At 60.9% G+C, this 26,928-nt stretch overlaps 1 protein-coding gene across 2 annotated transcripts; it reads right to left on the bottom strand.

Annotated features, from left to right (window-relative positions):
* Window positions 1–495: 495 nt before the first annotated feature.
* On the bottom strand, window positions 496–25,495 carry MICALL1 (MICAL like 1). 2 transcript variants are annotated; one of them, XM_070411091.1, is made up of 16 exons: window positions 25,177–25,495; window positions 20,951–20,999; window positions 20,503–20,644; window positions 16,171–16,250; window positions 15,453–15,595; window positions 13,329–13,783; window positions 12,053–12,110; window positions 10,874–11,256; window positions 9,158–9,573; window positions 6,928–7,062; window positions 5,979–6,105; window positions 5,776–5,866; window positions 5,557–5,630; window positions 3,272–3,386; window positions 3,037–3,083; window positions 496–2,069 (listed from the first exon to the last, which is right to left on the bottom strand). In XM_070411091.1, exons 1-16 carry the CDS (start codon window positions 25,320–25,322, stop codon window positions 1,948–1,950), a joined length of 2,583 nt encoding a protein of 860 aa, XP_070267192.1. In that variant the 5' UTR covers window positions 25,323–25,495; the 3' UTR covers window positions 496–1,947. The 2 variants fall into 2 exon arrangements, with proteins under 2 accessions (XP_070267192.1, XP_070267193.1); XM_070411092.1 differs by lacking the exon at window positions 25,177–25,495 and adding an exon at window positions 22,490–22,754.
* Window positions 25,496–26,928: the final 1,433 nt, after the last annotated feature.

The following is a 26,928-nucleotide window of genomic DNA, read 5'->3' as shown; positions in this document are numbered from 1 at the left end:
AGGGTTAAGTCAGCTTTGTGTCTTTCCACTAAACCCACGGTTCTGGTTCCGGCCCCGGCCTCAGCTCTGACCCTCACCTGTGAGGCCCAGCCTCAAAGGAGGCGTCTGCCCAGCACGGCACCCCGGGCCGGGCACACTGCGTGGCCCCCATGGCTTTGGCAATCGCCAGCCCTCCGTTCCCCGGCAGTCTGTCATTTCCCATCTCCGTAAATCAAAATATTTTGAAAATGTCCAGTAGCCCTCCCACCCGGGAGTCATATAACCCTGCAGGCCACATGACCCAAGTTTTGGTTTGTAGGGTAAACTCCACCTGCAGCCTCAAACAGATCAGGGAGGGGGCCCAGATCAAGGGCTGGTTCTGGAATATTCCACAGGAAGCCTGTGTCCACACACCCTCCGGAACCTGAGGCCAGAGGGCGCAACATGACAAGGCCTGTCCTCCCGCACAGTGGCCCCACCGCATGGCCCCGAGGCAGCAAACCGGAGAACCCAGGATACATTCAGCCTGCCCTCGATTTAATTTCAGATTAGTTGCCAACATTACAAATTACACACACACACACAATCTGGATTTCTAGCTTCTTTTGAAAAATGGAAAGATCTGACGACACTGGGCAATGGCCACGGTAGTCCCCACCACCCAAGTCTCCTGACACTGAGGCACCCCAGCCCGGTTCCTGCGTCCTGGCCCCCGAAAGGCCCTGGAGTCGGTGACCCGGTCCCAGGGCAACAGGCACATGAGGAAGAGGACTGCCAGGGCTCCGGGCCAGACGGGAGCCACCTCCCCCTCCAGAGCAAGGGAGTCGCGCCCGAGGGCGGGCAGTGAGGACCAGAGCCCCTACACGCTTCCTGGGCCACCAGTGAGGCCAGGCACCGGAGGCACCGGGAAAGAAGGCAGACTGGCCAAGGGCACAGCGCCCAAGGCTGCAGGGCACGGCAATGAAGGGGTCTCCATTCATTGTTGGAGTGAATACAGAGAGATCTTCCCCAGAGGCGAGCTGAGGGAAGGGGCCTGGGGTCCCAGAACTAGCTTATTGCCACAGTGCTTCGAACAAGAGCTGCTGGCACAGTCCCTGGGGAAAGGCCTGGTCCCCATCGCTCCTCCCAGTGGGGGGAGAGGCGGTCAGTCCTTTGGTGGGAATAAGTCGGGGAGAACAAGCAACAGGAGTGTGAGGAGACAGACAGACTGGTGATGACCACACGCAGGAACGGGCCCTCCCCCCCGGGGGGCGGGGTGAGCCTCCATGGGGCCTCAGACTACAGTGTGTTAGAGACCGGGATTAGCACCTACACCAAGCAGACCCCTCAGCCGATCAGGGAGCTGCCACCGAGCCTGCCTCCGAGACCCTTGTGGGGAGACTCAGCTTCGGGCCCCCAGATCCCCAGTGCAGCCATCACAGCCCATCCTGTGAGGTTCCTACAGAGCAAGGAACGAGGGAAGCGCCTCCTGGAACTCAGAGACAGAGAGGGTTTCGTCCATCAGCCCCACTCCTGGCTGAGGACACAGTCACCGAGCAACATGGAGGCTTCATAAATAGGGCTTCCGAGGGAGGAGAAGCGGACTCGGGCCACCTGCCCGGCGAGGAAGACAGGAACTGGGCCAGGCCGGGGCCGGCCGGGCAGGAAGCAGCCAGGCAGCCAAGCCCGGCTCTCTGCCTGCGAGGAGCAGGGCCCTAGAGGCAGGAGGCCGGGCGCACACCTCGTGGGGGAAGGACCCTCAGGTCCGAACTTTAACAGCAAAGAATCCCGTCTGGACGTGACCCAGAAGGAGGACCCAGGAGCTGCCGTCACAGCCAGGCTGGGCGGGACGAGGGGCAGGTGTGCGCGGCTCCCCGGACCCAGGACCCTGGAGCCTGGACCCTGCTTGCTCCTTGGGTCTGACACAGCATCGGAGTCACAGGAACCAGCCCGGACAGGCTGAGCCACGGGGTGGAAGGCCCCTCGCTGTCAGCTCTTGTCCCCGGGGGACTTGCTCTTGGCGTCACGCTTATTTCCCAGCAGCTTCAGCACCTTCACCTTCTTGAACTTCCCCTTCTTGCTGCCCTCGGATTCAGCCTCTTTCTGGAACTCTGCCGGAGAGAGAGGGGAGCCTCAACAACGTGGGGGAGGGGAGGGGAGGGGAGGGGAGGGTTGTGACAGAGGCCGGCACCTCCTCCCGGGAGCCCTGGGCACGTCACTCCGCCCTCAGCCTCTGGTTCTTTGCCTACAGAACGGGAACCATATTCTCTCCCAGGGTTGGGGCAAGGATCCGGGATAGAGGAATGTGCGGTGTCTGAAGTATGGCGTCCGTTTATCTTTAAAAGGCTGATTCCTAGGCCGGTGCTCACAGCTCCGTGGGTTACAACACAAACACTGACTCAGCTGGAAGGAACCTCAGAAATCATCTCTCCGTGCCCCGACTTTATAGACAGACGAGAAAATGTGGGTTTGCAACGGACTAGCACCAACCGAGCTCTCTGTAGATGCCAGGCCCTGGCGAAGTGCTGCCCACACATTTCCCAGTATCCTCAGCATACACCTGGGAGGCGGGGCCTCTGCAGGCCAGGAGACTCAGGCTCAAGTCCCCCCCTAATACGCACCAGAGCGACTGGAAGCCCAGCAGTCTGACCGGAGTCCAGACGCAGCCGCAAGGCCACAACATGAGTCACAGTGGAACTAAGATTAAACCCAGGTCTCCTGACTGGCCGCTCAGTGCTCCCTTAACCGCCGCAGGCCCTGCCTTATTGCTGGAAGGTACTGCTATTGGAGTCCACAGACTTCTAAGACCAGCTGCAGCTCTCCGGGAGGAAGGCAGAGCTCGGTAAACCACGCTGGGAAAATGCTCACAGCACACCGGTGCTCCCTGTGGGCACCGGGCAGCCACACCCACCCTCCAAGGCCAGGCCGGCCTTCCTGGCCACAGGCCGCCTGCCTCGCCACACACGGCTTCCCAACAAAACAGAACTGGGAGTTGGCACGTGCCATCCCTGTAGTGCCCACTCCACCCCGCTGTTCAACCTGGAGTTCAAAGGGGCCGGGGCCATGGAGGGGCCTCACCTTTCTTCTTAATCATGGCTTCCAACATCTTATCTTCCTCTTCCTCCCTGAAACGAGAAAGGGAAGCTGAGTGTCCCACAGGAGGAAGGACCAGAAAATCCCAGTCCCTTCCAGCCTCCGACTCCCCCAAGGTGAACAAGGGTGCCCTGGGGTCGCCCAGTGAGGGCAGGGCTGGCCCGCCTGCTCTGAGCCCTCCCCCCAGGACCCCCCAGAGAGCCCTGACCAGCCTGGTCACCTCTGCCGGTCCTCATCCAGGCAGTTGACAATGGCGTTGCGCTGCTCGATGAGGGTCACCATCTCCTCCATCAGCACCTTCTCCCGGCCCCGGTCCTCCTCTGTCCAGTCCTTTTCTGCCCAAGGAGAAAAGTTGGGGGTGTGAGTGGTGGGAAACCCCCCTGCCTTCCCAGGAAGCCAGGCAGCAACCCCTAAGTGCTGAGTTCGGGCCAGCCCTATGCCAGAGGCCAGGACGGAGGAGCAGATGGGTGGGGAGTCCACGTGTTGGGAAAGATGAAGGTCATTATAGAAGCGACCAAGGTTACGGGGCTGCCTACCAGAAACACCACCCGTGGGGCTCAGGAGGCCAGCACAGCACCTGCTCTAAGCACAGAGACCAGAGACCAGCGCATGCAGACGGCCTCCTGCTTCCGCGCATTCGTTCATTCACAAATGTTCACAGTGGTTTCTCGGAGGAGGCAGGATGGGGCTGGGCCTCTGAGAATCACCCAAGGCGGCTGGCCAGGGGAGCAGGGGTGGAGAAAGAACAGGGAGTCCCAGGGTCCTCGTGCAGGAGAAGCCCGCTGACCCACGTGGCTTATTGGAACATTAATGCCATGAAGGAGGGCAGACTAGAGGGGACCCTGGGGCAGGGAGCCCAGCCATGCACCTGCTGCTCCTCCAGTCTCCTCTCAAGAATCCTCACGGACCACGTCAGGGGCCCACCTGCCCCTCAGGATCCTCCCACCCAGCCCACAGGCCCCCAGGGATGGGCGCCCACGTGGGCCTTCCCTCCACACCTGCCCCTTCCACTTCACCTCGCACAAGGCAGGAGCAGGTGGCCCTCACAGTTCTGGGGACAGCTCGGGCTTCAAGTCCCCCAGTTCAAGTCCTACTCTGCCACTTCCCAGATCTGGAGCCCGGGTAAATTATGTCACCAATCTCCATGGGGGGAAGCTGAGGTTCAGGGAAGTCAAGACCGTGACCAGTGTCACACAGCAAGGATGGAGCCCGTATTTGAACCTGGGCAACCTGACACTCACCATCTGCAGCCCTTATGGTATCTATGGGGCTCCAACCCACTTGGGGCCTTATAAACCAGTCCCACCCACCAAAGCAACCTTGGGGACAGGTGACAAAGCTAGGATGTGCTGTCACCATGCAGAGGGCTGGAGAAGCAACACAGTAAGGCCAGAGCCAGGCTGGCCGGGCATACAGGTGCTGTACCCACTCTGACCACAGGGTGTCGCTGTGGCTCCCTTCAGGGTGGCCACGCCTTAGCCTTCCCTGAGATTTGGGAGTGACTACTCTCCCAGGGACACTCCTGCCTCCAAGTCTCATCCCACCTCCCAACTTCCCCAGTCAATGGAGAGGAAGGGCTGTGTCTACAGGGTCGGGCCCAGGTCAGAGACACAGGTAGAAGCCCAGGTCCACCATCCATGGGCAAGGCTCCACCTCTCTGGCTCAACTGTTGGTGGAAATGACGGTGCCACACCTGGGCCACAGGAAGTGGTCAGAGCCCTGGCTCCCGCTCTAAACACTCCACAATCCCTGGGCCTCTGGGCCTGCAGCTGCGGCTCCCATGTCACAGCCACGGACCCCAGCTCAGCCACTTAATAACCATCATTTCCGCCCTGCAGGGGCCACATAGTATTTCCACACCCACTGTCACCTGGCCCCAAGAACACCCTGTGAGGTAGGTACCCTCATCCTGTCTGACACCTGAAGCCACTGAGGCTCTGGGAGGCCCCGCCCCCAGCACATTAGCAGCAAAACACAGGATGGTCTGCCTCCACCCCCGACCCTCCAGCTGCCCGTCCACCATCCTGAGCCGGTCCTGCCCCTCCCTCCCAGTCATCCTGAGTCACGCTGTGCAGGGGATCCCTCCCTCTCCCTCCCAGTGCGGGGCAGGTCCTGCTGAGAGTTTGACATGCTTGCTCCAGGCTGAAGGCATGAGCCCGGAGCTGCTGTCATCCACTCATCAGAGCAGCCCTGGGCTCTGGAGCCTGAGCCCCGCCCCCGGGGAATCCGCCCCCCCACACGTCCCAGGAGGGGGGCAGCCACAGGTGTCTGTTCCTGAGCTTGGTGCTCTGTGGGCCAGTCATCTCCGACAACATGTGTCCACACTCCCCTGCTGGCTCAGCCTGTTTATAACCTGATGCAACCCAGACGGCGCCTCCCAGCCCTCTCCCCGGCCCTGTTCCCAGAGTCCATGTGTCCCCTTCAGGGCGCTGTCTGTCCACTGCCCAGCCTGGAGGGGAAGGACGGGGCCGGCTCCCGTGTGCCAGGCCTGGGTGGTGCACTCACCTGGCTTGTTGAGGAGGCACCTGAGCTCATACTCCACGTCGGCCTGGCGCTGCTCCAGGTTCTGCTGCTTGAAGCTGGAGGGTGGGAATAAGACGACTGAGACTTCGGCCCCACGCAAGGCGGCCTGGCCTGTACTGTGGGTGATGCGGGAGGAAGGCGGGGAGTCCCTCCCGTACGGGTCCCGGGGCGGGAGCGGGGGCCGCGGGCGGGAGGACTCACACGTAGATGAGCTCGGACTCCCGCCGCACCAGCAGGTGCTTCTCGTGGATGAGCTTGAACCAGTCCACCAGCATGTCGTCCTCACGGCCCTCTGCAACCAGATCCCACTGAGGCCGGGGCTGGCAGCAGGGCCCGGCCTCAGCGAGAGCGGCACCCGCCGCCCCACGCCCGCCCGCCGGCCCTCCCTCCCGCAGCTCTCGCACCATTCACCCCGCCTCGCAGCTTCTCCTCCAGCAGCACCCCACGGAGCTCCAGGGCGTCCAGCTGGCGCTCGATGGCGTCCACCTCCCGGTGGATGTCCTCCTCGGGGATGTACTGGTCAGCCTGGACCTGCCCGACAGCACCCGGTCACCTGAGGAATAGCCCCCCGGCCCTGCCTGCTGCCAGGAGCTTCACGCTCTCGGGCCAGCACTGGCCGCCACAGGCCCAGGGCCCGGGCGCCATCCCACGCCCTGTGCAGCACCCAGGGTGGGGAAGGGTTGCTGTGGGCACAGACACAGCTGCTCCATGCCCCTGGCCCCAGCACCAATGGGCACACGCAGAGGGAGGCACAACTTCCCGCCTCTCCTGGCAGGCCTGCCCCTCCTCTGCCACTCCCTAGGCGATATCCCAGTGTGGGTGGCCTTGCTATAGAGCAGTGATGGCGAACCTTTTGAGCTCGGCGTGTCAGCCTTTTGAAATACCCTAACTTAACTCTGGTGCCGTGTCACATATAGACATTTTTTGATATTTGCAACCATAGTAAAACAAAGACTTATATTTTTGATATTTATTTTATATATTTAAATGCCATTTAACAAAGAAAAATCAACCAAAAAAATGAGTTCGCGTGTCAGAGGTGTCATAGGTTCGCCATCACTGCTCTAGAGGTACACTGGAGAACACTGGTCCATCTTACTAGAAGTCACGTGAGTGCTTTGATCCTTGAGCTACTCTTAGTAACGAGCTAGAGGCACCACCCATTGCTCCTGCTTGCAAACAGCTGATCTGCTCAAAATCTCTCAAGTTAACCTTCCAGCTGGACCACCCACGCGCCCCTCTCCAACATCTGGGCGCAGCTGCCCAGGCAGCCCATCCTCCCCAGTGCCCCACGGGGAGCCTGCGGCTGCCACGGAGGGCTGGGCCCGGCAGCCTGGAGCTCCCAGCTGGTACCTTGCGCTTGATGAGCGGGAAGCCGTGTCCCGGGGCAGGTGGCCTCGCTGGCTTGGGTCCTTTGGTGGCTTTCTTTGGGGCTGGGGACGCTGTGGGTGACGCCTTCCGGTTAAAAGGATTCTCCTTGCAGGAAGACTAAAGGCAGGTGACACGACAGAGGGTAAGTCTGGGAAGGGAGCAGTGGGACTTTGGAAAGCAGGCTGGCCCCGGGGCAGGGAGCCCCCCACCTCCACCCCCACCCCATCCCCGCAGAGAGGCATCTCCCAGCATTCAGTCTCTGAGGCCCTCAGTCATCCAACACACCTCCCATTCCCCACCGCCCAGTGCGGCTGCTGCCCTGGAGCTCGTACATATGCTTTCACAGTGGGTATTGTGATGCCCACTTTACAGCTAAAACTCAAGGTCAGAGAGGTTAAGTAATAGGCTCAAGGTCATGCACTTCCCAAGGGCCCAAGCCAGGCTGAGCATCTGTTTCAGGGCAAGGCGGGCAGCCATCCAGCCCTGGGGCAGTGGTCAGGTCTTGGGAGTTTAGGGCCAACAGAGCTGTCGTAGCTCATTCAGGCCTCATAACCGCCCCTTCCCCAGCGAGGACTCCCAGGCTCAGAGGCACTGCTCCCGCCCAGCGTGCGGGAAGTACAAAAGCAGGGGATCCTCTCCATCCCCCTGCCCCCCGCCCTCAGCACCTCCTTGCATCTGTCCAGCAGGTGGTGGAGAGCACTCCCGCCTGCCCAGGAAAGAACCCTCTCCCCGCTGGCCCTTCGTGCACCAGAGAGAGTCTCTCTCTCTCTCTCTCTCTCACTCTCCCCCCCCCCACCCCCCCCCCCCCTCCCAGCACAGCCAGCAGCCCTTGCACCTCCAACCACTTCCCCAGCCCCTGGAAACAGAGGGGTCATCAGGGCCCCATGGAGAGGCCTCACGGGCTGTGGCGTGTTCCCCGAGTGTTTCTCCAGCAGCTGAGGAGGCAGGGGGCCTGCTCACCCCCTGTGCAGCCCGGGGAGAGGTTCCCTCAGGGGTAGCTGCTCCGAGTCCAGGCACGGCAGGGAGGCAGGTATGGTTCCTGCAGGGCAGCACCCACCCAAGACCCCCTCTGCTGCCCACAGTGCCTCTGCCATCCTCTCCTACCCTTGGGGTTAGGGTGTGGGGATGCCTCAAAAGGAAGCCCACTTGGGACTCTACCTCCTCTCCCCACAGTCGCACCCCGAGGGGCTCAGCAGCGCCAAACAGCCTGAAACCCCAGCCCCTCGGGGGTCCTCAGCCTTTTCTCAGACACAATTCCTTCACACCAAGAGGGTGTTTAAAGGGAGCGGCCTAAACTCACCCCCTCCCCCACCTCCACCGAGGAACCCTGGGGCTTCTCAGAGCCGCTGAGGCCTAGAGAAGGGGCGGGGCCAGAGAAGGGGCAGGGCGGCCTTCTCCAGGGTCAGCAGGTGGGTGGCAGAGCTGGACAGGCAGCCTTGGCGGAGGTCAGGGAAGGTTAAATGCCTGAGAGGCACATGGGCAGAGGCTGGACCAATAGCTCAGCTGCCTCCCCAGCCTTGTCCTCTGTCAGGTCAGACCAGGACCACAGGGGCCCCATAGGAGCCGTCCTGCCACTTCCCTGGGGGCTGGACCAGCCTTGGCCTTCAGAGAGCTCAGAGTGTGGGGGGAAAGTGGACGATCAGAACCTGGTGGCCCAGAGGGGCTGTGGCTGCAGGAGAGGCCCCTCAGGAACTAGGTGCCCAGAGGACTGTCCTGACCCCTGGTGACCCCCCGTTCTTGGCGTGGGAGTGAAACAAGTGTGCAGACAGCCCACAAAGGTCAAGAGCTCCCTGGGATGGTCACCTCATGCCCACTCCACCCCCAAAAGGAGACGGAGTGCAGGACGGGCTTAGGAGGGCCTCAGGGAGCAGAAGGGTGGACAGGAGGACGTGCGGATGGATGGTGGCTGGGTGAGTGGATCCCGGAGGGAGAAGTGTATGGATAGGCAGGTAAGCAGGTGCCTGAATGCATCAATGCCTACAGGCCAGGCGGGTGGACAGGTGAAGAAATGGACGGGAGGTCTGGCCGATGGACGAACGACAGACAGATGGATCTGTGCCTCAGCGAATGGGGTGGCGAATGGGTAAATGGACACGGCCAGGTCAGTCAAGAAGTAAAAGGCCAGCAAAGATGGACAGCCACGGACACTCCTGTCCTGAGACCAGACCCCATCACTGACAGGCCAGCTTCTGGGCGAGGGTGAGGCACTCACCTTTACCTGGAGCTGCGGGGAGGAGGTGCCAGGCAAAGGCATGGGGACCTTGTCTCCCACCAACAAGAGTGGGGTGGGGGCAGCGCCACTGCAGGGCTTGGCTGGCTGGGCACCCGAGCTGCCCCTCGTATTGGGGGCGAGGCCAGGGCTGGCTTGAGGCGTCCGGTCTGGGGTGGGCTGTGCCAGCTCCCCAGAGGAGGACAGGGAGGAGCCGGCAGAGAGGCTGGCAGAGGTCCCGGGGGTGCCTGGAGCGTGGACAGCAGGCTCTGAGGAGCTCTTGGGCACAACCGGCGGCTCCAGGAGGTCCCCGCCGGTGGGCTGGCTGGCGCCCTCGGACGACAGGCTCTCCACACTGAGGGCCGGCGACGGGGTGGCCGAGGGCGGCTCCGAGTGTGAGAGGCGGGAGGCGTGGAGAGCTGTACAAACAGATGAGCAAGTGGGCGCCACGCCTAACACGGTCCCTCTCTCCACAGGCCTGCGGGTGGCCTCGGCCACCATGTCCTTCCACGTCCACATGGAGCCCGGCCCCGAGGACCCGCCTCTCACGTTCTGACCCAGCACGGCTACCACCTCCACTTCCCCTCCCATATCTGACCCAACCCAGGCCAAGTTTAAAAGGCAAATCTGAAAACAAACAAACAAAAATGAAATAAACAGGGGGGAAAATAAATAAAAATTTTAGCCTTAAATAAAAAGGCAAACCTGCCAGGGGAGGGGAGGCGCAGACAACACGGAAAGCGAGGCTCCATCAGGAGCAGGGGAGGGAGGGAGGCAGCAGGAGCGGCGGCCAGCTCTGGGCCAGGCTCTGCCTCCACCACTGAAATACGCCTCAAAGTGTCGTCATCTGCATATAAGGCAGCAGGTGCAGCGCGAAGGCACTGCCCGGCAACAGCTGGGGGTGAACCCAGTGAGTCTGCCTCAGAGCTCGTCTCATTGTCTGCGTCCCACACCGCCCACCACCTCCACTTGGCTCAGTTAGGGGGTCTCAGGGCTCCAGCAGGGCCAGAGTGGGGACCCCAGACCACCAGCCTCTGATCATCTCCAACCCGCTCTAGGCCCCCCAGTCTGAGGGACTCCCCTGAGGTCTCAGAGGCAGCCGGCCCCCAGCCACGGTGGAAGGTGACTGGGCCCAGGGCTAAGCAGACTGCCAGCCGGTGCCTGGAGGGGCGGGAGCGCTGGCAGAGGGCATGCGCCCACCACTACCAGCTCCCGGATGAGCAGACGGGGACAGACACAGGGAAGGAACTGCTCAAAGTCACAAGGGCTGAGTCACACAGCCAGGTCCGAGCCCGAGGCTGTCAGCGGCGCCCGGAGGGGAGTGACTGGCGAGGCTGTCACTAGAGAGGCCAGCTAAGCCCTGCCATGCGCTTTCCCAGGAGCCAAAGCTACGCTCAACACTGCACCTGAGAACTCTCACAGCAGACCTGCGAGGGGGCCACAGAGCTAAACGTAGAGTCTAGGGCCTGGATTCAAATCTTGCCTCCGCTGCTTAAATGTTGTGAGGACCTGGGCAAATCACTTACCCTCTCTGTGCCTCGGTTTCCCCACCTGCGAATGGGGGTAGGGTACCTCTCTCACAGGTTAGCTCCAGGATAAATGAGGGGACACAGGTGAACCACCTGGCACCTGGCTGAGAGGAATCCTGCTGAACCACACCCGCTCCCGGCCCTGACCCGAGTTCCGACTGTCGGGACAGCTTCCAGGGACCGCACTCACCGAGCGGGGATGCGCTGGGTGCCCGGGGGGCGGGGCGCTTCTTGGTCTTGGGGCTGCTGGTGGGGGTGATGCCGTACCAGGGGTGCAGAGACTTGGGTGTGGGCTCCGGCTGGGCCTGGGCAGGGCTGGTGGCCTGACTGGGTGCAGCAGGGGGCTCCTCCACCTCCTCTGCCTCCTCCTCTTCAAAGGGGTTGTAGGGCTTGGGCTCCAGGCCAGCCGCCGCCGGGCTCCTGGGGGCCGCCTCCTCGCCTCCATTCTCCACCCGCCTGCTGTCCCGGCTTGGCGGCCGGGGGCTGCTGCTCGGAGGCAGAGGGGCTGGCTTCTTCTTTGGCTCTGCCTGGACCAGTGCGATCCAGGGAGGGTCCTTCCTGGGGGCGGGCGTCCTGTCGGGCGGGAGGCAGGAACCCTCAGGAGGGAAGGGGCAGCACCCTCCTCTCTGCACAGCGCGGAGTCCATCTCCAAGAGGACGGATGAGAAACGGCGCTTCCTCCCCTCCCGCCCCCAGCACGGTGAGGCCAGTCTGGGCCGCAGGCTGACACGGACTATGACAGTCACATCCCCCTGGACCCCTAGAGGCCCAGAGGGGGTGAACCTTCAGGCCACACAGCCCAGCCCAGGAAAGACCCACAGGGGCTCCCTCTGTGACACAGAAAGTCGCCTGGCCTCTGCACCGCCTCCCACCCGGGACAAGGGCCAGCAGGGAGCCTCCCCCACAGATCATGGGAAGGGTCCAGCGGGCACCGCACTGGCCCGCAGCAAGTGCTTGCCGAGTCCTAGCTACTCTTGTGGCTGCCACACCACAGGGGACATCCCAGGTGTCCTCACCGGGGACGCAGGGTCCCTGGTGGAAGAGCTGAGCCAGGTACACGGCTGCGCTGTGCCGGCCTTTCCTACACCTGCCTGCCAATCCTCCCAGCTCAGTGAGCCGGCCCAGGCCGCCCCCGTCACAAAGGCAGCAGAGGCGAGGGGAGGCGAGGGGACTGCAGAGGTGGGTGACTCCACCTGGCACTGCTGCCCACAGGTCAGGGGCCCCCGGGGAGCCTCGGGGGAAGGGATGTGGGCACAGCACTCCTTCCCCACCCAGAGATGAACCCTGCCATGCTTGGGGGGTATAGAGTGGGTCCCAGGAGCCCCCCATCCCCACCACCAGGGCCCGAGAGCCTCCCGGGGCCGGCGTACCTCTCTGACAGCTTGGGCGTCCCTCTCGGCTTGGGGACGGGGGGCTCGTGCAGCCTTCCTAGATGGGAAAGGAGGGTGAGGCAGGCCTTCATGGCCGCCGTGGGCTGGGCAGCGCAGTGAGGCAGCCGGGTCGCCAGCCAGAGTGACCGCCTCACCACGGAGTGCCCTTCCTTCCTACCTGGCAGGTCACGGGCTCCAGGTGGCCATGGCAACCTCACCCGCACACTCGCACCTCCCACCCCAGGGCTCAGGGAGATTAGATAAGCCCCAGAGGGGACAGGCAGAGTAGGTCGAAGGGAAAGGACAGGGCAGCTGAGACCCCATTTGCATTTCAGTTGAGAAGGGGGACCCAGTGCCCTCAGACACTGCCCGTGTGGACGGGAAACGTCTCCACGCACCCAGCACCACCTCCTCCTGGAGGCCTCCTGACCCCAATGCCTCCATGAACCCACAGCAGCCCCGCTGCTCCTCCCAACAGACTTCAGGCTCTACTGAACCCGCCTGTGCCCGGGTACCCCTGGAGAATGGCTACACCACAAAGGCACACACAGGTGAGCACCATCTTGTCCCAATGCCCAGCTCAGAACAGAACCGAACAGCCAGAGGGAGCCTCTGCCCCAGACCCACGGGCCCTCCTCGCCTGACCGCCTTCCCTGAGCAGGTGAGAAGGTCGCCCAGCACATCGGAGATGCCCAGGAGCCCTGCCTGCGTGAGCTCATGGAGCCAGGCAGGTCATCTGGGAAAGTCCTGCAATCAGGGCCTTGAACAGAGCCCCCCGGGGGCCCACCTGACCAGAGACACACCCAGGCCTGTCCCCGCCCCTGAGCACTCCCCGGTCAGACGTCGGACAAGGACATGGGCTGGCCTGAGAGGGAGATCACCTGATGGAGTATGTCAACTGGCCGGGCACAGAGTCCCGGATGCAGTCGGGACACAGGCACACACCGTGCGCACTTGCTCGACACCCCGAAACTGAAGCACACAAGACTCACGAAAGAACACAAACACCCCAACACACACAGCATGGGCAGCCCGGGGCCCCATATGCAGGCATCTGCTTTGTTCAAGCTGTGCCCGCGGCCTCAGTCACTGTTTGTGGCCTGAATGACCTTGGAAACACAGTCACCCACACACACAGACACACACAGACACACACACACATACACACAGATACACACAAACACACATACACAGACATACACACACACAGGCCCCAGCAACACGCCCAGGGCACGTGTCCATTGAAACACCACAGTCCCAGCGGGACCCTGCTCACCGTTCACCAGGCTGCCACCTCCCTGCTCCACCAAGTTCTCAGGCTGCAGGCTGGACCGGGGCCAGGGCGTCGGGGGCACGGAGGGCATCGGGGGCACAGAGGGTGCCGGGGCTGTGCTCTCCAAGGTCTTCCTGGGGGCGGGCATGGGGCGGCCGGCCTGGGGGCTGGCCAGATCCTGTGGTTTGTCCAGAATGCAGGGTTTGGTGGGGATCTGGGGCCGGGCCTCCGCCGCTGCAGCCGCCCTAGGGCTGGGGCCGCCTCCCTCCACATCCTTGGCTTCTTCTGCGGCTTTCTTTCCTTCTCCTGGCTGTCGCTTTGGCTGTGGTGGGGACCGGGGCTTGGCCCCCCGCCCACCCGGGCCCAGCCTGGGACAGTGCTCCGCACACACGAAGGTGCCCTCCTCAGGCCCAGCCCGGTAGGCCCCGGGGATGAGGGTGCTGGAGCACTGCCGACACCTGCAGGGAGAAGGGGATGGGCATTGAGCTTGACCAGGCAGCCCGGCCCAGCGTGCAGCCGCCCCTCCTCCAGCACCAAAGCTCTCCCCTCCCCCTCCTCCCAAATGCCAGCCAGATCCTGCCTCAATGCCCTGGACTTCCCAGAGGAAAAGGAAAATGGTAACTGTCAGGATCGCAGCAGAACAATAAAACCACGTGAAATCAGCAACAGAAACTGTGAAACACATTCCGTTTGTGCTGCAAGAGGAAGCAACGTTTCCCCCAGAGGGACCGTCCAGTGAGCACGGCCGCCACTAGGGCTCAGGACGGACTCGGCGGTTCTCAGCCAGCAGGCTGTTCGTTCTGTTGTTTTATGGAGAGAAGAAAACGGCACCGAATACATGTCAGAGCGGGTCGCACTCGACTCTTATTCCAGTTGTGCCTCTACTTATACAAGCTTCACTTCAGGTATGTGTTCACACCTGGTCACAATGTCAAGTGGATTTCTTACTGGGGCGGGGGTGGGGGGGGAATGCTGTAAAAAGTTTATAAACACTGCCCTGACGTGGGTGTGATGGCTCCCCAAGTGTTCCCCCCGTGACCCTCAGTCCTGGAGTCAGGTCCCAGGTTCCAGGTGCAGCCGCCACACACACCATACACACACCACACAGACACACACACCCCACACACACACCACACAGACACACACACCACACACATAAACAAACACATCACATACACAGACACACCACATACACACACACACATACACACACCGCACACCCATCTCACACACACACACAGAGCATTCGGCAACTGTCAATCACCAGCTCCCTTGACTCTTCAATTTCCTTTTCTGATTTCTCTCTTGTATCATATATTTTCTAAATTATTTGTATTTTCCTTGCCTCTTATTCCATTCTCTTTAAACCTGGCTTCCACTGGGAGTTGTACACAGAAAGCAAGTTGTTATTGTGATATTTTAAGGCCACTTTCTCCCCAGTGGCCTTAAAGCAGATTGTGCTCCTAAAACAGTGGTCAGCAAACTCATTAGTCAACAGAGCCAAATACCAACAGTACAACGATTGAAATTTCTTTTGAGAGCCAAATTTTGTAAACTTAAACTATATAGGTAGGTACATTGTTATTAACTTAATTAGGGTACTCCTAAGCTGGCCTTTGCTAAAAACGTCCTCAATCTGATTGAGGTACGTTCGCTGAGGTCGACCCCTTCCAACTCTCCCATCCACACTCGTCCTGTATACTTGTTCCGTCTATCTCCTTTCCGAAAACCGACTTCTGCGCATGGACCACGAAGTTTCAATCGCACTGTACGTGCGCGCCCGCACGTGGTATTTTGTGGAAGAGCCACACTCAAGGGGCCAAAGAGCCGCACGTGGCTCGCGAGCCGCGGTTTGCCGACCACTGTCCTAAAACATCATGGGCGGTTCACCTCCAAGAGCGCCGCCCGGGGCAGAACCCTGGGCTCCAGCCCGCTCCGGCCTCTAATGACCCGATGAGCAGGTCTCCCCTCGGAGGCCTTAGTTGCTCCCCAGGAAAGGGAGACAAGCAGGATGCTCCGTAAGGAGAGCCCACCAAGGTGTCCCCCACGGTGGTGCTGAACCACGGAAGTTCCCTCCCTGCTACTGGGGTGCCGGGGTCGAGGCCCGGCCAGGCCCCCGCCACTCACCGGAAGCAGTGCCGGTGGTACAGCTTGCCCTCGGCCAGGTACCGCTGCACCAGGTGCACGTGCTGCCCGCAGGCTGCGCACACGCTGCTGGGGGTCCGGTGGGCGCCCTGCTCCGTCAGGTGACCTGAGGCAAGCTCCTCGCCCTGCGGGGAACAGGGCGGGCAGATTGGGGGTGGGGGCATGGTCACCAGCCATCCTAGTCCCTCTAATGGCCGCTGCCCCCCATGTGCACTGTGGACACCTGCTGAGTACTAACGTGCTTCGTCAGAGCCCTGGAGGGGGACAGGGTGCAAGGACACTACGGCCCAGAGAGCGGCTCCTACCCTGCAGGCTGGCCCAGGGTGACTGCCCTCGCCTGTCTTCCCTGCCTCCCTCCTAGAGCCCCAGCAGACTTAACTCCCAGTTTCTCTCCTTCTAAGCTCTGTGACCTTGAGCAAGCCTGTCTGTATATCAGGACACATAATAGCCACCTCCAGGGTTGGTAGAGGGTTAAACAGAACCATCAGGGAGGTGAAAAGCTGTCTCGCCCAGCAAGTATATTAAATCCCGTCAGGCCCAACGTGGGCTGCCCTGTGCCCGCCCCCAGGCCTGGCCTCTGAGACTCCACTCCCAAAGCCAGGGGGAAAGGTCCAAGTGTCCTCTGAGCACTGCAATGCCCGCTGTCCCTGCCCACCGACCCTCTCACCCGCCCCACCCGCCCACCCAGGCATCTGCCTACCTGAGCCCTCTCTTCTGGTTCCACTGGAGTGGATGGCGGGGAGGAGGGTGACGGGCCCTTTCCGGGTGGTGAGACACCGGCTGCAAAGGGACGGAAAACAGACCTGAGGCAGGTGGAGACGCTGGGCTTCCAGGAGGCCACAACCTGGCCGAAGGTTTGAGCTCCGCAGACATCACCTTCGGTCCCAGTGCAGCGGGACCAGGGCAGGCTCCCCCTTCACACCGACCAGCGGACACCTCCACGTCCAAGCCAAGTCCCAAATGCAAGCTGCTCGCCCAGGGGCCGTGTGCAGAGGCAACCGCACAATCACAGAACTAACAGTGCCCAGCCCATGGCAGGACGGGGAGCTTCCTCCCCCTTCCCGGGGCACTGGGGCTGGAGGGAAGGAAAAGAAGGGAACAGGGCTGGCTCCCTGGGGCCAGCAAGGAGCTGCCCTACCCGACGCCCCTGCGGGCAGCCGCGGCCCAGAACCTTCCTGCTGTCCCTCACACCAGAGAAACCCACCCACCCCACCCAGCCTCCTCCAACATCCTCCTCCTTCATTCCTTAAGCAAATATTCACTAAGCACCCACTTTGTACCCAGGGATTGACATAAACACCCCCAATTCAGAGAACTGTATTAAAAAGTCCATTTTACTGTATGACAATTTAAAAAGACCCAAGCTCCTACTGTGGTCTAAAATGACCAAACTTCAGGTCGCCGTCCATTAATGGACCCTGAAATCAATTCTGTGGACTGCAACTAGCACATTTCAAAGATGAAACAGCCTGGCTGGTATGGCTCAATGAGCGTCGACCTAGGAACCAGAAGGTCAGGGTTCGATTCCCTGGATTTCGGGCTTGATCCCCAGTGTGAGGCATGTGGGAGGCAGCCGATCGATGATTCTCTCTCATCATTGATGTTTCTATATCTCTCTCCTTCTCTCTTCTTCTCTGAAATCAATAAAAGTATATATATAAAAAAAAAACCCTAGCCAGTTTGGCTCAGTGGATCGAGCATTGGCCTGTGGACCGAAGGGTCCAGGGTTCGATTCCAGTCAAGGGCACGTACCTCAGTTGCAGGCTCCTCCCCGGCCCTGGTCAGGGTGCATGCAGGAGGCAACCAATGGGTGTGTGTTTCTCTCACATCGATGTTTCTCTCTGTCTTTCCCTCTCTCTTCCACTCTCCCTAAAAATCAATGGAAAAATATCCTCTGGTGAAGATTAACAACAACAAAAAAGATGAAACAGAATAGAAAGTATCTGTGTGCATCACATGTGCAAGGGGAAGAATCATTTCCTGAAACTTGTTTCAGTTACATATGTGTGCATGAACTCAGACTGTGATGGGAACTGTATTTCTTACCATGAATCGTGGTAAAAAATTTTGGAAGCCTGCTGCCCTCCTGCCTGGAACATTCCTCCCCAGAGCTTCACATGGCCTCCTCCTCCTCCTTGTTCAAGGCTTAGCTCAAACGTCACCTCCTCCGAGAGGGCCTCCCTGACCACTTCCTATTCCCATCGCTTTCATCCCATTACCTTACTTTGCTTCCTTACTGGACTCTCCTGACATTATGTCTCTCACCCCTCTCACCCGCCCCTCATCCATTAGACTGCAAGCTCTGTGAGTCTGTTTCATTCTCAGCTCTCTCCCTAGCACAGTGCCTGGCACACAGTAGGCGCTCCATAGATATCTGTTACACGAATAAGTGCTGGAGCTATCCGGCTGTGAATAGAGACGGTCTGCAGGGGACAGAGAGGAGTCATCGCGATATTGTGGCCACAGTCTTGTGTTGAACAGGGGGCAGGGGCGACACGAGCACCTGGAGTAGGTAAAGCCGGGCAGGCTGCTTAGAGGCAGAATGTGAAGATTAGAGGATCAGTCGGAAAGCACGTGCTGGGGGTGGAAGGAATGGGACAGACAATGGGGTTTGGGGCCGGAGGGTCACCACGAAGAAAGACTGAGCAGCACAAGACGTGATGTGCAGGCTGGTGAGGCTCAGGGTTGGCGCTGACCCCTGAGCCAGGAGGTCACGGGTTCCATTCCCGGTCAGGGCACATGCCCCAGTTTCAGGCTCGGTGTGCAGGAGGCAGCCGATCAATGATGTTTCTATCTCTATCCCTCTCCCCTTCTCTCTCTCTCATGAGTCAATAAAAACATTAAAAAACAAAACGAATGTGAGGTGTTCAAGAAGCACAAGAGACTGGGGCAGCGAGTGGCTCAGGCTAACTGTGGGGAGGACCTCAGGGCCACTGAGAAGCTGGACTTTCTCCTGATGACCTGCCTTTGCCACCCTGTGGGCTGGAGCCCCTCCTCCGACTCCCCAGATGCTGGGCGTCCTGGACTCACACGCTGGCTCCAGACCAGGCTGCGGCTCCTGGAGGTCAGGGGGCAGCTGATGTGCCCAGGGTCACTGGCACCCACAGAGCCTGGCACAAGCTGAGCATCAGCACGGCACTTCAGTGTCTCAGCCAGGGCCGGGTTCAAGGTTGCCCAGCCCGGTGAGAGTCCAGGCCAGTCAAAAGCACTGTTGAAATCCCCCCCATTCGCCCAGAAAGTACAGCACGGGCCCATCTGGGGTAGTCTGACAGCCAGCTTTGCCTCCAGGGTTGGCACACATCGCTGGGTTTCCTCTGGTTGAGCAGCAGGTGGGATAAAAATGGTTTGCATTTAGGGGCCAAGTTATATGAAAAGTACAAGCTGTGCTTTTAGCAACAAGCATCCCCGCAGGCCCAGGCACAGCTCAGGGAGCTGGGCCACCGGGGCGCCCTCACCCCCAGGATGCCGGGTGAGGACCCAGGACCACCAACAGTAGGATCGACGGCCCCCCACCCACCTCACCCACCCCACAGCTCCCCAGAAGAAGAGCTCAGTAGAGCGAGCCTGGGGGTTTCGACAGGAAACCTTCCAGAACACAGGACCAAATTGTGATTCTAGGTAAGTCAGCTAAATTCTAACCGACGGAACAAAGACGTCATAATGACACTAACCTTGAGTCCTAAATAAGAGCCACACCCAGGTTTACGTTTCCTCGTTTACTCCTCACATCAACCCTGCGAGGTGGGTGCTATTCTTACCCCACCGCCAGGGGAAACTGAGGCAGAGGGGTGACCGTGGTGGCCCACTGTCACCCAGAGAGTAAATGGCAGATAAAACGTTTTGAGTCCACGCTCTCAATTTCCACCCTATTTGCCTCTCACCAACGACTCAGTGGTGAAGAAATCTTTTTCATTTGATTTCTACTACAATACATACCATGCTATTTGTTCAAGTATAATATTAATCCCTAGCAATATCTCGGGAAGGGGAGTAACAGATTATTTTAATTTTGATGTCCTTTTCTGTGTCCTGACTTGTCTACAGTAAACATGCTTTACTTTTAAAAAGGAAAAAAAGACCTGACTTTACAGACACTTCTGTAAAGATGGGCTGGGGTTGTCCACATGGACAGCAGACAGGAGGCGGGGCTAAAGCGGGCGGGGGGGGGGGGGGGGGGGCAAGGCGCCCCCTCCCCGCCCGCCCTTCTCCCCCTCCCTCCCCCCGGCCCCGACTCAGGACCCAGAAGTGACCCAGAGCAGGAGTCCGGACACCTGTATTCTCCACCCAGCCTCTCTGCTTTCCTGCTGTGTGACCTTGGGCTCCTGGCTTCCCCTCTCTGGGCCAGTTGCTCCAGGAGATTCCTGCATGGGGATTTTCCAGGCAGGAGGCTCTGTCGCTGCCACAGTGACCTGACTCAGAGCAGAGAAGTACCCCTGTACCCTGGGGAACCCCCAACTCCCCAGCCTCCCAGTTCTCAGGCCCTGAAGGTCACTTCTAGGGAAGATGCTGCACAGCAGCCCACAGGGTCACTTCCCTGCTGGAGGAAAAACCCCAGGGAAGTGTCTGCTAACAGGAAGTGGGGTGGGTGGAGAGAGGTGAACTTAGACAGCGGGAAGCCCCCCCTACCCCCCCCACCCGCTTTGTCTCCTCTCATATGATTTTGCTCAGTTATGGGTCGCTGTGTTTGTTATCTGTCCCCGCCACCAGACTGGGCGCTCCGGGGGGCAGAGACCTGGTCACAGCTATACCCCAGCAAAGGGCATTTCAATGAGTGAACGAACGATCCAGTGAATGGGTGATGGGCTGCCTCCCCAGCTGACTGTTTGCAGAGCAGAAAACTACCATCCATCCCCAGCCCCAGCCCCAGCCCCAGCCGCAGCCGCAGCCCCAGCCCCAGCCCCAGCCCCAGCCCCAGCCGCAGCCCCAGCCCCAGCCCCAGCCCCAGCCCCAGCCCCAGCCCCAGCCCCAGCCGCAGCCCCAGCCCCAGCCCCAGCCCCAGGGCCAGCCTGCCTGAAGGGCTGCCCCCTCTCACCTTGGCCATGGCTGGCGAAGTGGTTGTAATACTGGGACACGTAGGTCATGATGCTGAGGCAGTCGGGGACCCTCATGGAGACCATGTCATTGGGGTCCAGTAGAGCAGGGATGCCCAGCTCCTTCTCGGCCACTTCAAAGGCCTAGGTGGGAACAGGTGCAGGGGTGGGGGGAGGAGGCAGGGTTAGTGGGCGCCCGTCAGTGGGATGAGGGTACCAGGGCAGGGGTGGGCATGAGCTCCCCTCAGCTCTGAACCCACATGATGGCCTGGTGCTCCAGGGACAAGCAGGCCAGAGGGGAGCAGGGGTGGGGAAAGGAGCAGCCAGGGCCCCAGTGCAAGGCAGCCCCTCCCACAGCTCCTGCCCTGCAAGACCCTTACCCACCCCCATCCAGCCCCACCCCAGCCCAGCCCCACAGCCTCTTGTGCTTTCATCCATCTGAGGACTCACCAAACGGTTATTCTCGAAGACATTGTCCTTGGAAAGTGAATCAAAATCTCTGCAAGAGGCAAAGGGGAGGAGGAGCACTGATGAGGCGACTGGACAAAGGAAGGGGCAGGCGGGGTGACCTCATCCCAAGGGGAGGGGTCTGTGGACTGGCCAGGAGGAAACTGAGGCAACAGCACATGCCTGGAGGACTGAGCCTTCCGGTGGGGGCACAGGCTGAGCTCCTGGCACCCACGCGGAGGATGCAGATCACTCGAAGGGGTAGGGCTCAAGTGCAAGCTTCCAGGCTGAAGATCCCTGACCTCACTGCGAATCAGGATGCCCTTCCCCAGGAAGCCACATCCTGGCCAGCCCAGGACAAATACTTGTAAAAACAGGGACATCCGTGGATCGAGGACCTCGCGCCAGTGCTGTGCGGAGCTCCTGTCTTGAATTTACATTGTTTTCAACTCTGCCTGTTTACCCCGTTTCAGATGAGAACACTGAGGCCCGCAGAGGGGAAGCCAGCCGGCCCCGGGAACCCACATTCCTGGTCCTCGTACTGCACGTCTCAAACCTGGAGAAGCCACACCAACATGCTGAATCCCAGCCCAGCCCGAGGATGGCTGCTTCTTAACGGGGCCAGGACCAGAACAAGTCTGAACTGGACTGGAAACAGAACAGCCTCCGGAGCGGCTGGCAGGCAGGCACTGGCCAGCTGGCTGCCCTGCTGGGCCACTCCGGGGCCCCGTCTCCTGGGGGAGCGGCGAAGGCTTTCCCAGTTTCTAAGCTGAGACAGGTGAGAGGCAGCAGGGCCGGCCTGGGGGACCCTGGAGGGGACAGCTGGCCAGCCTGCTGGCTTTATTTATCCCCCTCGCCCCCTCCCGGCTCCAGGCTGCTAGAGTGGCTGACACCGGTGGAGGCAGCCCAGCCTTCTTGCTGGCGGCCTCCTGGGTGCACCGCCCAAGTCGTTGCCCTTCTATGGCTGAAAACTGCAGCCTGACTGCCCGATGCAGTGGTCAGAGGCTGGAGCAGGCAGCACGTCCTCCCAGGCCCCGGCCGGGGCTCTGCTCCTCCGGGCTGGTGGGGAGGGCAGGCCTCACAGACCAGGGAGAGGGCAAGCATGACCCTCCCCTGGCCCTCCGACCCCTAGCCTCTCCAGGCAGAGTCCAGGTACAGTTAGCTGAGAACCCCGGAAGGGAGGTGCCCCAAGGTTGGATGGACTGGACAGAAGGGAGGTGGCTGTGTATGAGCTTCAGCCCCCTTTTGCCACCCCCTGGCCAGGCTACTTTCTTCTCCCCTCAGCTGGGTCCCTAACTCCCCTAGCTTTGCCACTGCCTAAGAGCATGACCCTTAGCAAGCAATGTGACCTCCTAACCCTCAGCCTCCTGGTCTGTGATGCTGTGAAGGGGGTGAGGGGGCACCAGCAGAAGCCCCCAAGACAAAGGCTTGTTCCCGGACCAAATGAGGCAAAGCGGCTTGTCTCGGCCACTTCTTCCAGTCTCCCCAGCAGTGTTCTTAGGAAGGTGGGCTTTTATTCCCCCTGTGTCGCCAACACTCTACCTGGTACATAGGTTCCGGTACTCAGTAGGCACTCAATAAATGTTTGTTGAATGAAGACATCCTGGAAGCAGCGTAAAAACTGTAAAGGCCCGCAAGACACTACAGTTCTTCCTCCAGCCTCTCCCCCTACCCCCATCTCTGTCTCTAATCACCATCTGGGCTTGGGTAACAGATTTTTTGCGACTTTCAAAGGCCCGGGAAGTTGTATTTGGCTCTGGGAGAGATGAAGGGCACAGAAATGAAACCCACATGGTGTCTGCCCTCCAGGGAGCTTAAAGGTGCCTGGATTGGAGGAAGAGAGAATGAACATGGCAGCAGAGCCCGCCCCCCTCAGAGGCAGGGCCCACAGCGCCAGGAGCTACTTCAAGATGCTGCTTGCCAGGCCCTACTCTCATGGAGGTCCTCTCTGTGCCTGAGGTGGGACTGGGCCTCAGTTTTTGTCCTGTGCAATGGGCTGGCAGCCCCAACACTGGCCTGCCTTGCAAGTGAACGCCTGGGTGAGATCCTAGATCTCTTCTCAGGAGGGGAGCCGCCCTCCATTCCACACCAACTCCGGCCACATCCCTCCCCTGCTGAAAACCATCATGGCTCCCACGGCCCTGTGCACCCTCCTGAGGCAGCCAGAGGCCCTAAGCCAGTGATAGGGAACCTTTTGAGCTCGGCGTGTCAGCATTTTGAAAAACCCTAACTTCACTCTGGTGCCGTGTCACATATACAAATTTTTTGATATTTGCAACCATAGTAAAACAAAGGCTTATATTTTTTATATTTATTTTATATATTTAAATGCCATTTAACAAAGAAAAATCAACCAAAAAAAATGAGTTCGAGTGTCAGAAGTGTCATAGGTTCGCCATCACTGCCCTAAGCACTCTGGCCCAGCCACTCCCCGGGCCCGCCTACCATGCGCCATGGTCCCCAGCAGCGCTACCTGCACCTCCTCTGCTCAGGGGTCCCCTCTGCCCAGAACACCCTGACCTGGCTCCTGCTGTCTCCTTGGAAACTGTGATATCTGGGAGGCCTTCCCATCCCTGAGAGAGCACTTCCCACGGGGAATGATTACCCCTGCGTCCGCATCTGTTACTCCCGGAGGCGTGGGAGACGGTGCGGGGTTTGTCTCTTTGTTAGTTGGTTGCTATCTCCATTCCCAGGCACAGTGCCCAGCGGAGTAGTAACTCTGTCACTACTTGTTGGATAAATGAAGGAATAAGACACTTTCATCATCCCCGAACCTCCTAATAACACTACTTATAGTAACTGTTCACTGAATGCTCATTTCCTCATTTAATCTTCACAACAAGCCTGTGAGGTCAGTCTTCTTGTCAACCCCACTTTACAGATGAGGGAGCTGATGCCTGGGGGGGTGGGGGGGGTGATTTACCCAAGGGACACCTGGGACATGGCACTGAGCACAGACCGAGCAGCCTGCACCGTGTGATACCCAAGTCCCTTCACCCCTGCCTCCCGCCTCCCCGGCTGCCCCCCAGCCAAAACAGAAGACCCCTCCCAGCCCTCCCCTCCCTTCTGGGTGCCCTTCTCCGTCCTTCAAGCCCCCTCTCCTGAGCACCCAGCCTCTATTCGTGCAGTTGTCACGCACCCCCCAGCAGGCAGGGCCCACCTACGTCTGTCTCCACCTCACCTTGTTCACTTCTGCATCCACACCCCCAAAGTCCTCTCCTCCAGGCCCGACCCTCCACCCACAGACACTGCACCACGTGGCACAGAGTAAACGAAGTGCATGCGCCAGCCCAGCGGATCCTTGAGGCACCCTTCCCCCCCTCCCTCCTCCCTCAAAGCCCTCTCAGGTGCTGTCCTTGGGGAGACAGGTCTGGGGGTGGAGCAGACACAGACTCTGGACCCTGCCCCCGATCGGGCACCCTTGCTGGGGGGCGCTGTCAGCACCAGAAATGGCAGGCACCAGATCAACTTTACTCAGTGTTTTATGAATGAATGAATGAATGAATGAATGGAAGAGGTTCAAGGACCCAAGGAAGAGGGAGCTGAGACAGAAGCCCCAAGTCCACTGCTCTGGGGGAGGGGGGACCTGAATAAATGTTCCCATGAGAACCTCGCAGGGCAGCTGGGGACAAGGAGGAAGGAGACATTTCATACCCTGGTGGCTGCCAGTCAGACTCTGCGTCTCCACGCGCCCCCCCCGCCCCTGAGGTCAGCAGGACCTTGGGGCGCACGCTCCGAGGCAGGTCTGTGTCCTAAGGGGGGGGGGGGCCTTTCTCCATTCGCCCAGCCCTGTCCCCTAGGGTCTCCTCCCTCCGTGCCAGGGGGAGTCAGAGAAGTGAGGTTCACTGCACTCAGAGCTAGGGGGTCCCCCCAAGAGGGAAAAGGCCTCCATTCGAGGGGTGCCACTGCAGGAAAGACAGGGTCCCCAAAGAGGGCTCGGTGCCCCCTTTAAAGAGCCGAGACCTGGGGGTGGGGGAGCCCCTGAGGCGGAAATCAGTGCCTGGTGGGCGGGGCCACCCACCCCACCCCCACCGCCCGCCGCGGAGGCAACGGAGCGCCGGTGGGGGTGCCCAGGGGCGGGGTCCGAGGCCCTGGGGGGCGGGCTGGGGTCTCGGGGACCCCACGGGCGTCGGGGCCCGTCGGTGGGTCGGGGTCTGGGTCTCTGGGGGCGGCGCCTGCCCCCCCCCCGGCGGCCGCGTCACAGAGGGGCGGGGGGCCCGCGCACTCACAGCAGGTCGGGCCGGTGCCGGTGCAGGATGGCGCAGAAGGCCAGGCCGTCCCGGAAGGAGCCGCTCAGGTCGCGGACGTCCACGCCGCGGTAGCCCTCGCACTGGCGGCGGCACCAGGCCAGCAGCGCGCCCCGCGGCCCCGCCATGCGCCGCGCGGGCTCGGCCCGGCCCCGGGCGCCGCGATCAGGCTTCGCCGCGGACGGAGGACCGAGGACCGAGGACCGGCGGCGGCGCGGCCCTGCCCGGCGCGGCTCCGAACTCCGGCGCGACCGGCGGGCGCAGGGCGGGGAGGAGGCGGGGCCGGGCCTGCTGTCCTCGCTCGGCTCGGGCGCGGGTCCCGGCTCGGCTCCGGCTCCCGGCCCGGACCTGCCCGGACCAGCCCGGCCGGCCGCCGCCTACTCGCCGCCGCTCCCCGCGCTGTGGGCCGGCCGGGCGCCGCGTCCCGCCGGCCTGGGTCCCGCCCGCCGCCCGGAGCGGCGAGGGGGCGGCGGCCTGGCGCCCCACCCAGCGCCGGCTCCGCCCCCAAACGCGGACCCCCACCCCCACCCCCAGCCGACACCCCACCGCCCCTCCCCGCAGCGATCCCGACAGACACCCCTCCCACTCGGGGCGCCCTGCACTCCGCGCCCACCGCAGACGAGCCCCTCCCCCCACCGCGCCCCCTCCACCGCGCAGCCCACCGGGAGCGCTCCCCTGCCTCCATCCCTGGGCCTCAGCACCTACAAGTCCCCCTCGCTGACGTCTCAACCCACCGAGCACCTGGTCTGAGGCTTCTCCCCGCCTCAGGCCAATCGAGCAGTTCCCTGCAGCCTCCAGAGCCCCCCAATGGGCGCCTCCACCCTGTCTCACCCCCCGAAACACCCTGCGCGGAGGCTCCATGCTCCCCCCACACCAGTCCAGGTGTCCTCCCGGGGCTGGACGGAGCCTGACCACCTGCCCTGCACAATTCTGACCCTGGTGTAGGCTCTGGGTCGCCCCCTCCCCACCGGGGCCCTGCTCCTGCTCGGAGGGGAAGCAGGCCCTTGGCTGGCAGGGCATTAGGTGTCTGGCCTGGAACCATTCTGCTCCCCCTCCAAGACCTGGGAAGCGACCCCTCCCCAAGGCCTCTCCTCCACGAGATGAATCAGCCTTCCACTGGCTGGCTGCCCGGCCACGGCCGTGATGTCATTCTGACCAGCGCACTGCTTAGCGAGGATAGGTCTGTGGCTACACCACCCCACCCAAGGGTCTTAGTCATCTGTGTCACCCCTCAGCCCTGGGGGTGGGGTGGGGCGTGGAAAGAACAGGGATTTGGGAGTCAAATCCTGGCTTTTCCCACTCACCCAGCCATGTGATCTTGAGCCGCCCTGAAACCCTCAATTTCTATATCTTAAAAATGGGAATAATTTCTTTTGCGGGGGGATAATTTCTTTACAAGATGGCTGAGAGGATTAAGATGAGCCTGACCCTTTAGTCATCACGCATAAATGCTAGCTATTGATACCTGATACCTGGTAAATGTGGTAAAATGGATCGAAAGCATTGCATACCCAGCTTGTCACCTGAGCCTTGAATAAATTATCGAGCAGGGAGCTGGACTTAGGGAATCCCCCTCCTGAAAGGTCCACTGAGCCCCAGCCCTGGGTACAATGATGACCCAGGGCGGGGGACCCCAACTTGCCAACCTGGGCCAGCCTCACACCCTGGATCTGTCTGAGGCTGGAAGGCCACCTCCTAGGCCCAGAGTGTGGACCCTCGGGCTACCTAGGAAGG

This window comes from Myotis yumanensis, unplaced genomic scaffold, assembly GCF_028538775.1.
Source record: "Myotis yumanensis isolate MYYU_CA2020_CCGP unplaced genomic scaffold, mMyoYum1.0.hap1 SCAF_3, whole genome shotgun sequence".
Lineage (NCBI taxonomy): Eukaryota > Metazoa > Chordata > Mammalia > Chiroptera > Vespertilionidae > Myotis > Myotis yumanensis.
The sequence above is the reverse complement of the archived record's forward strand: the minus strand, read 5'-3'. Positions and strand labels throughout refer to the sequence as shown.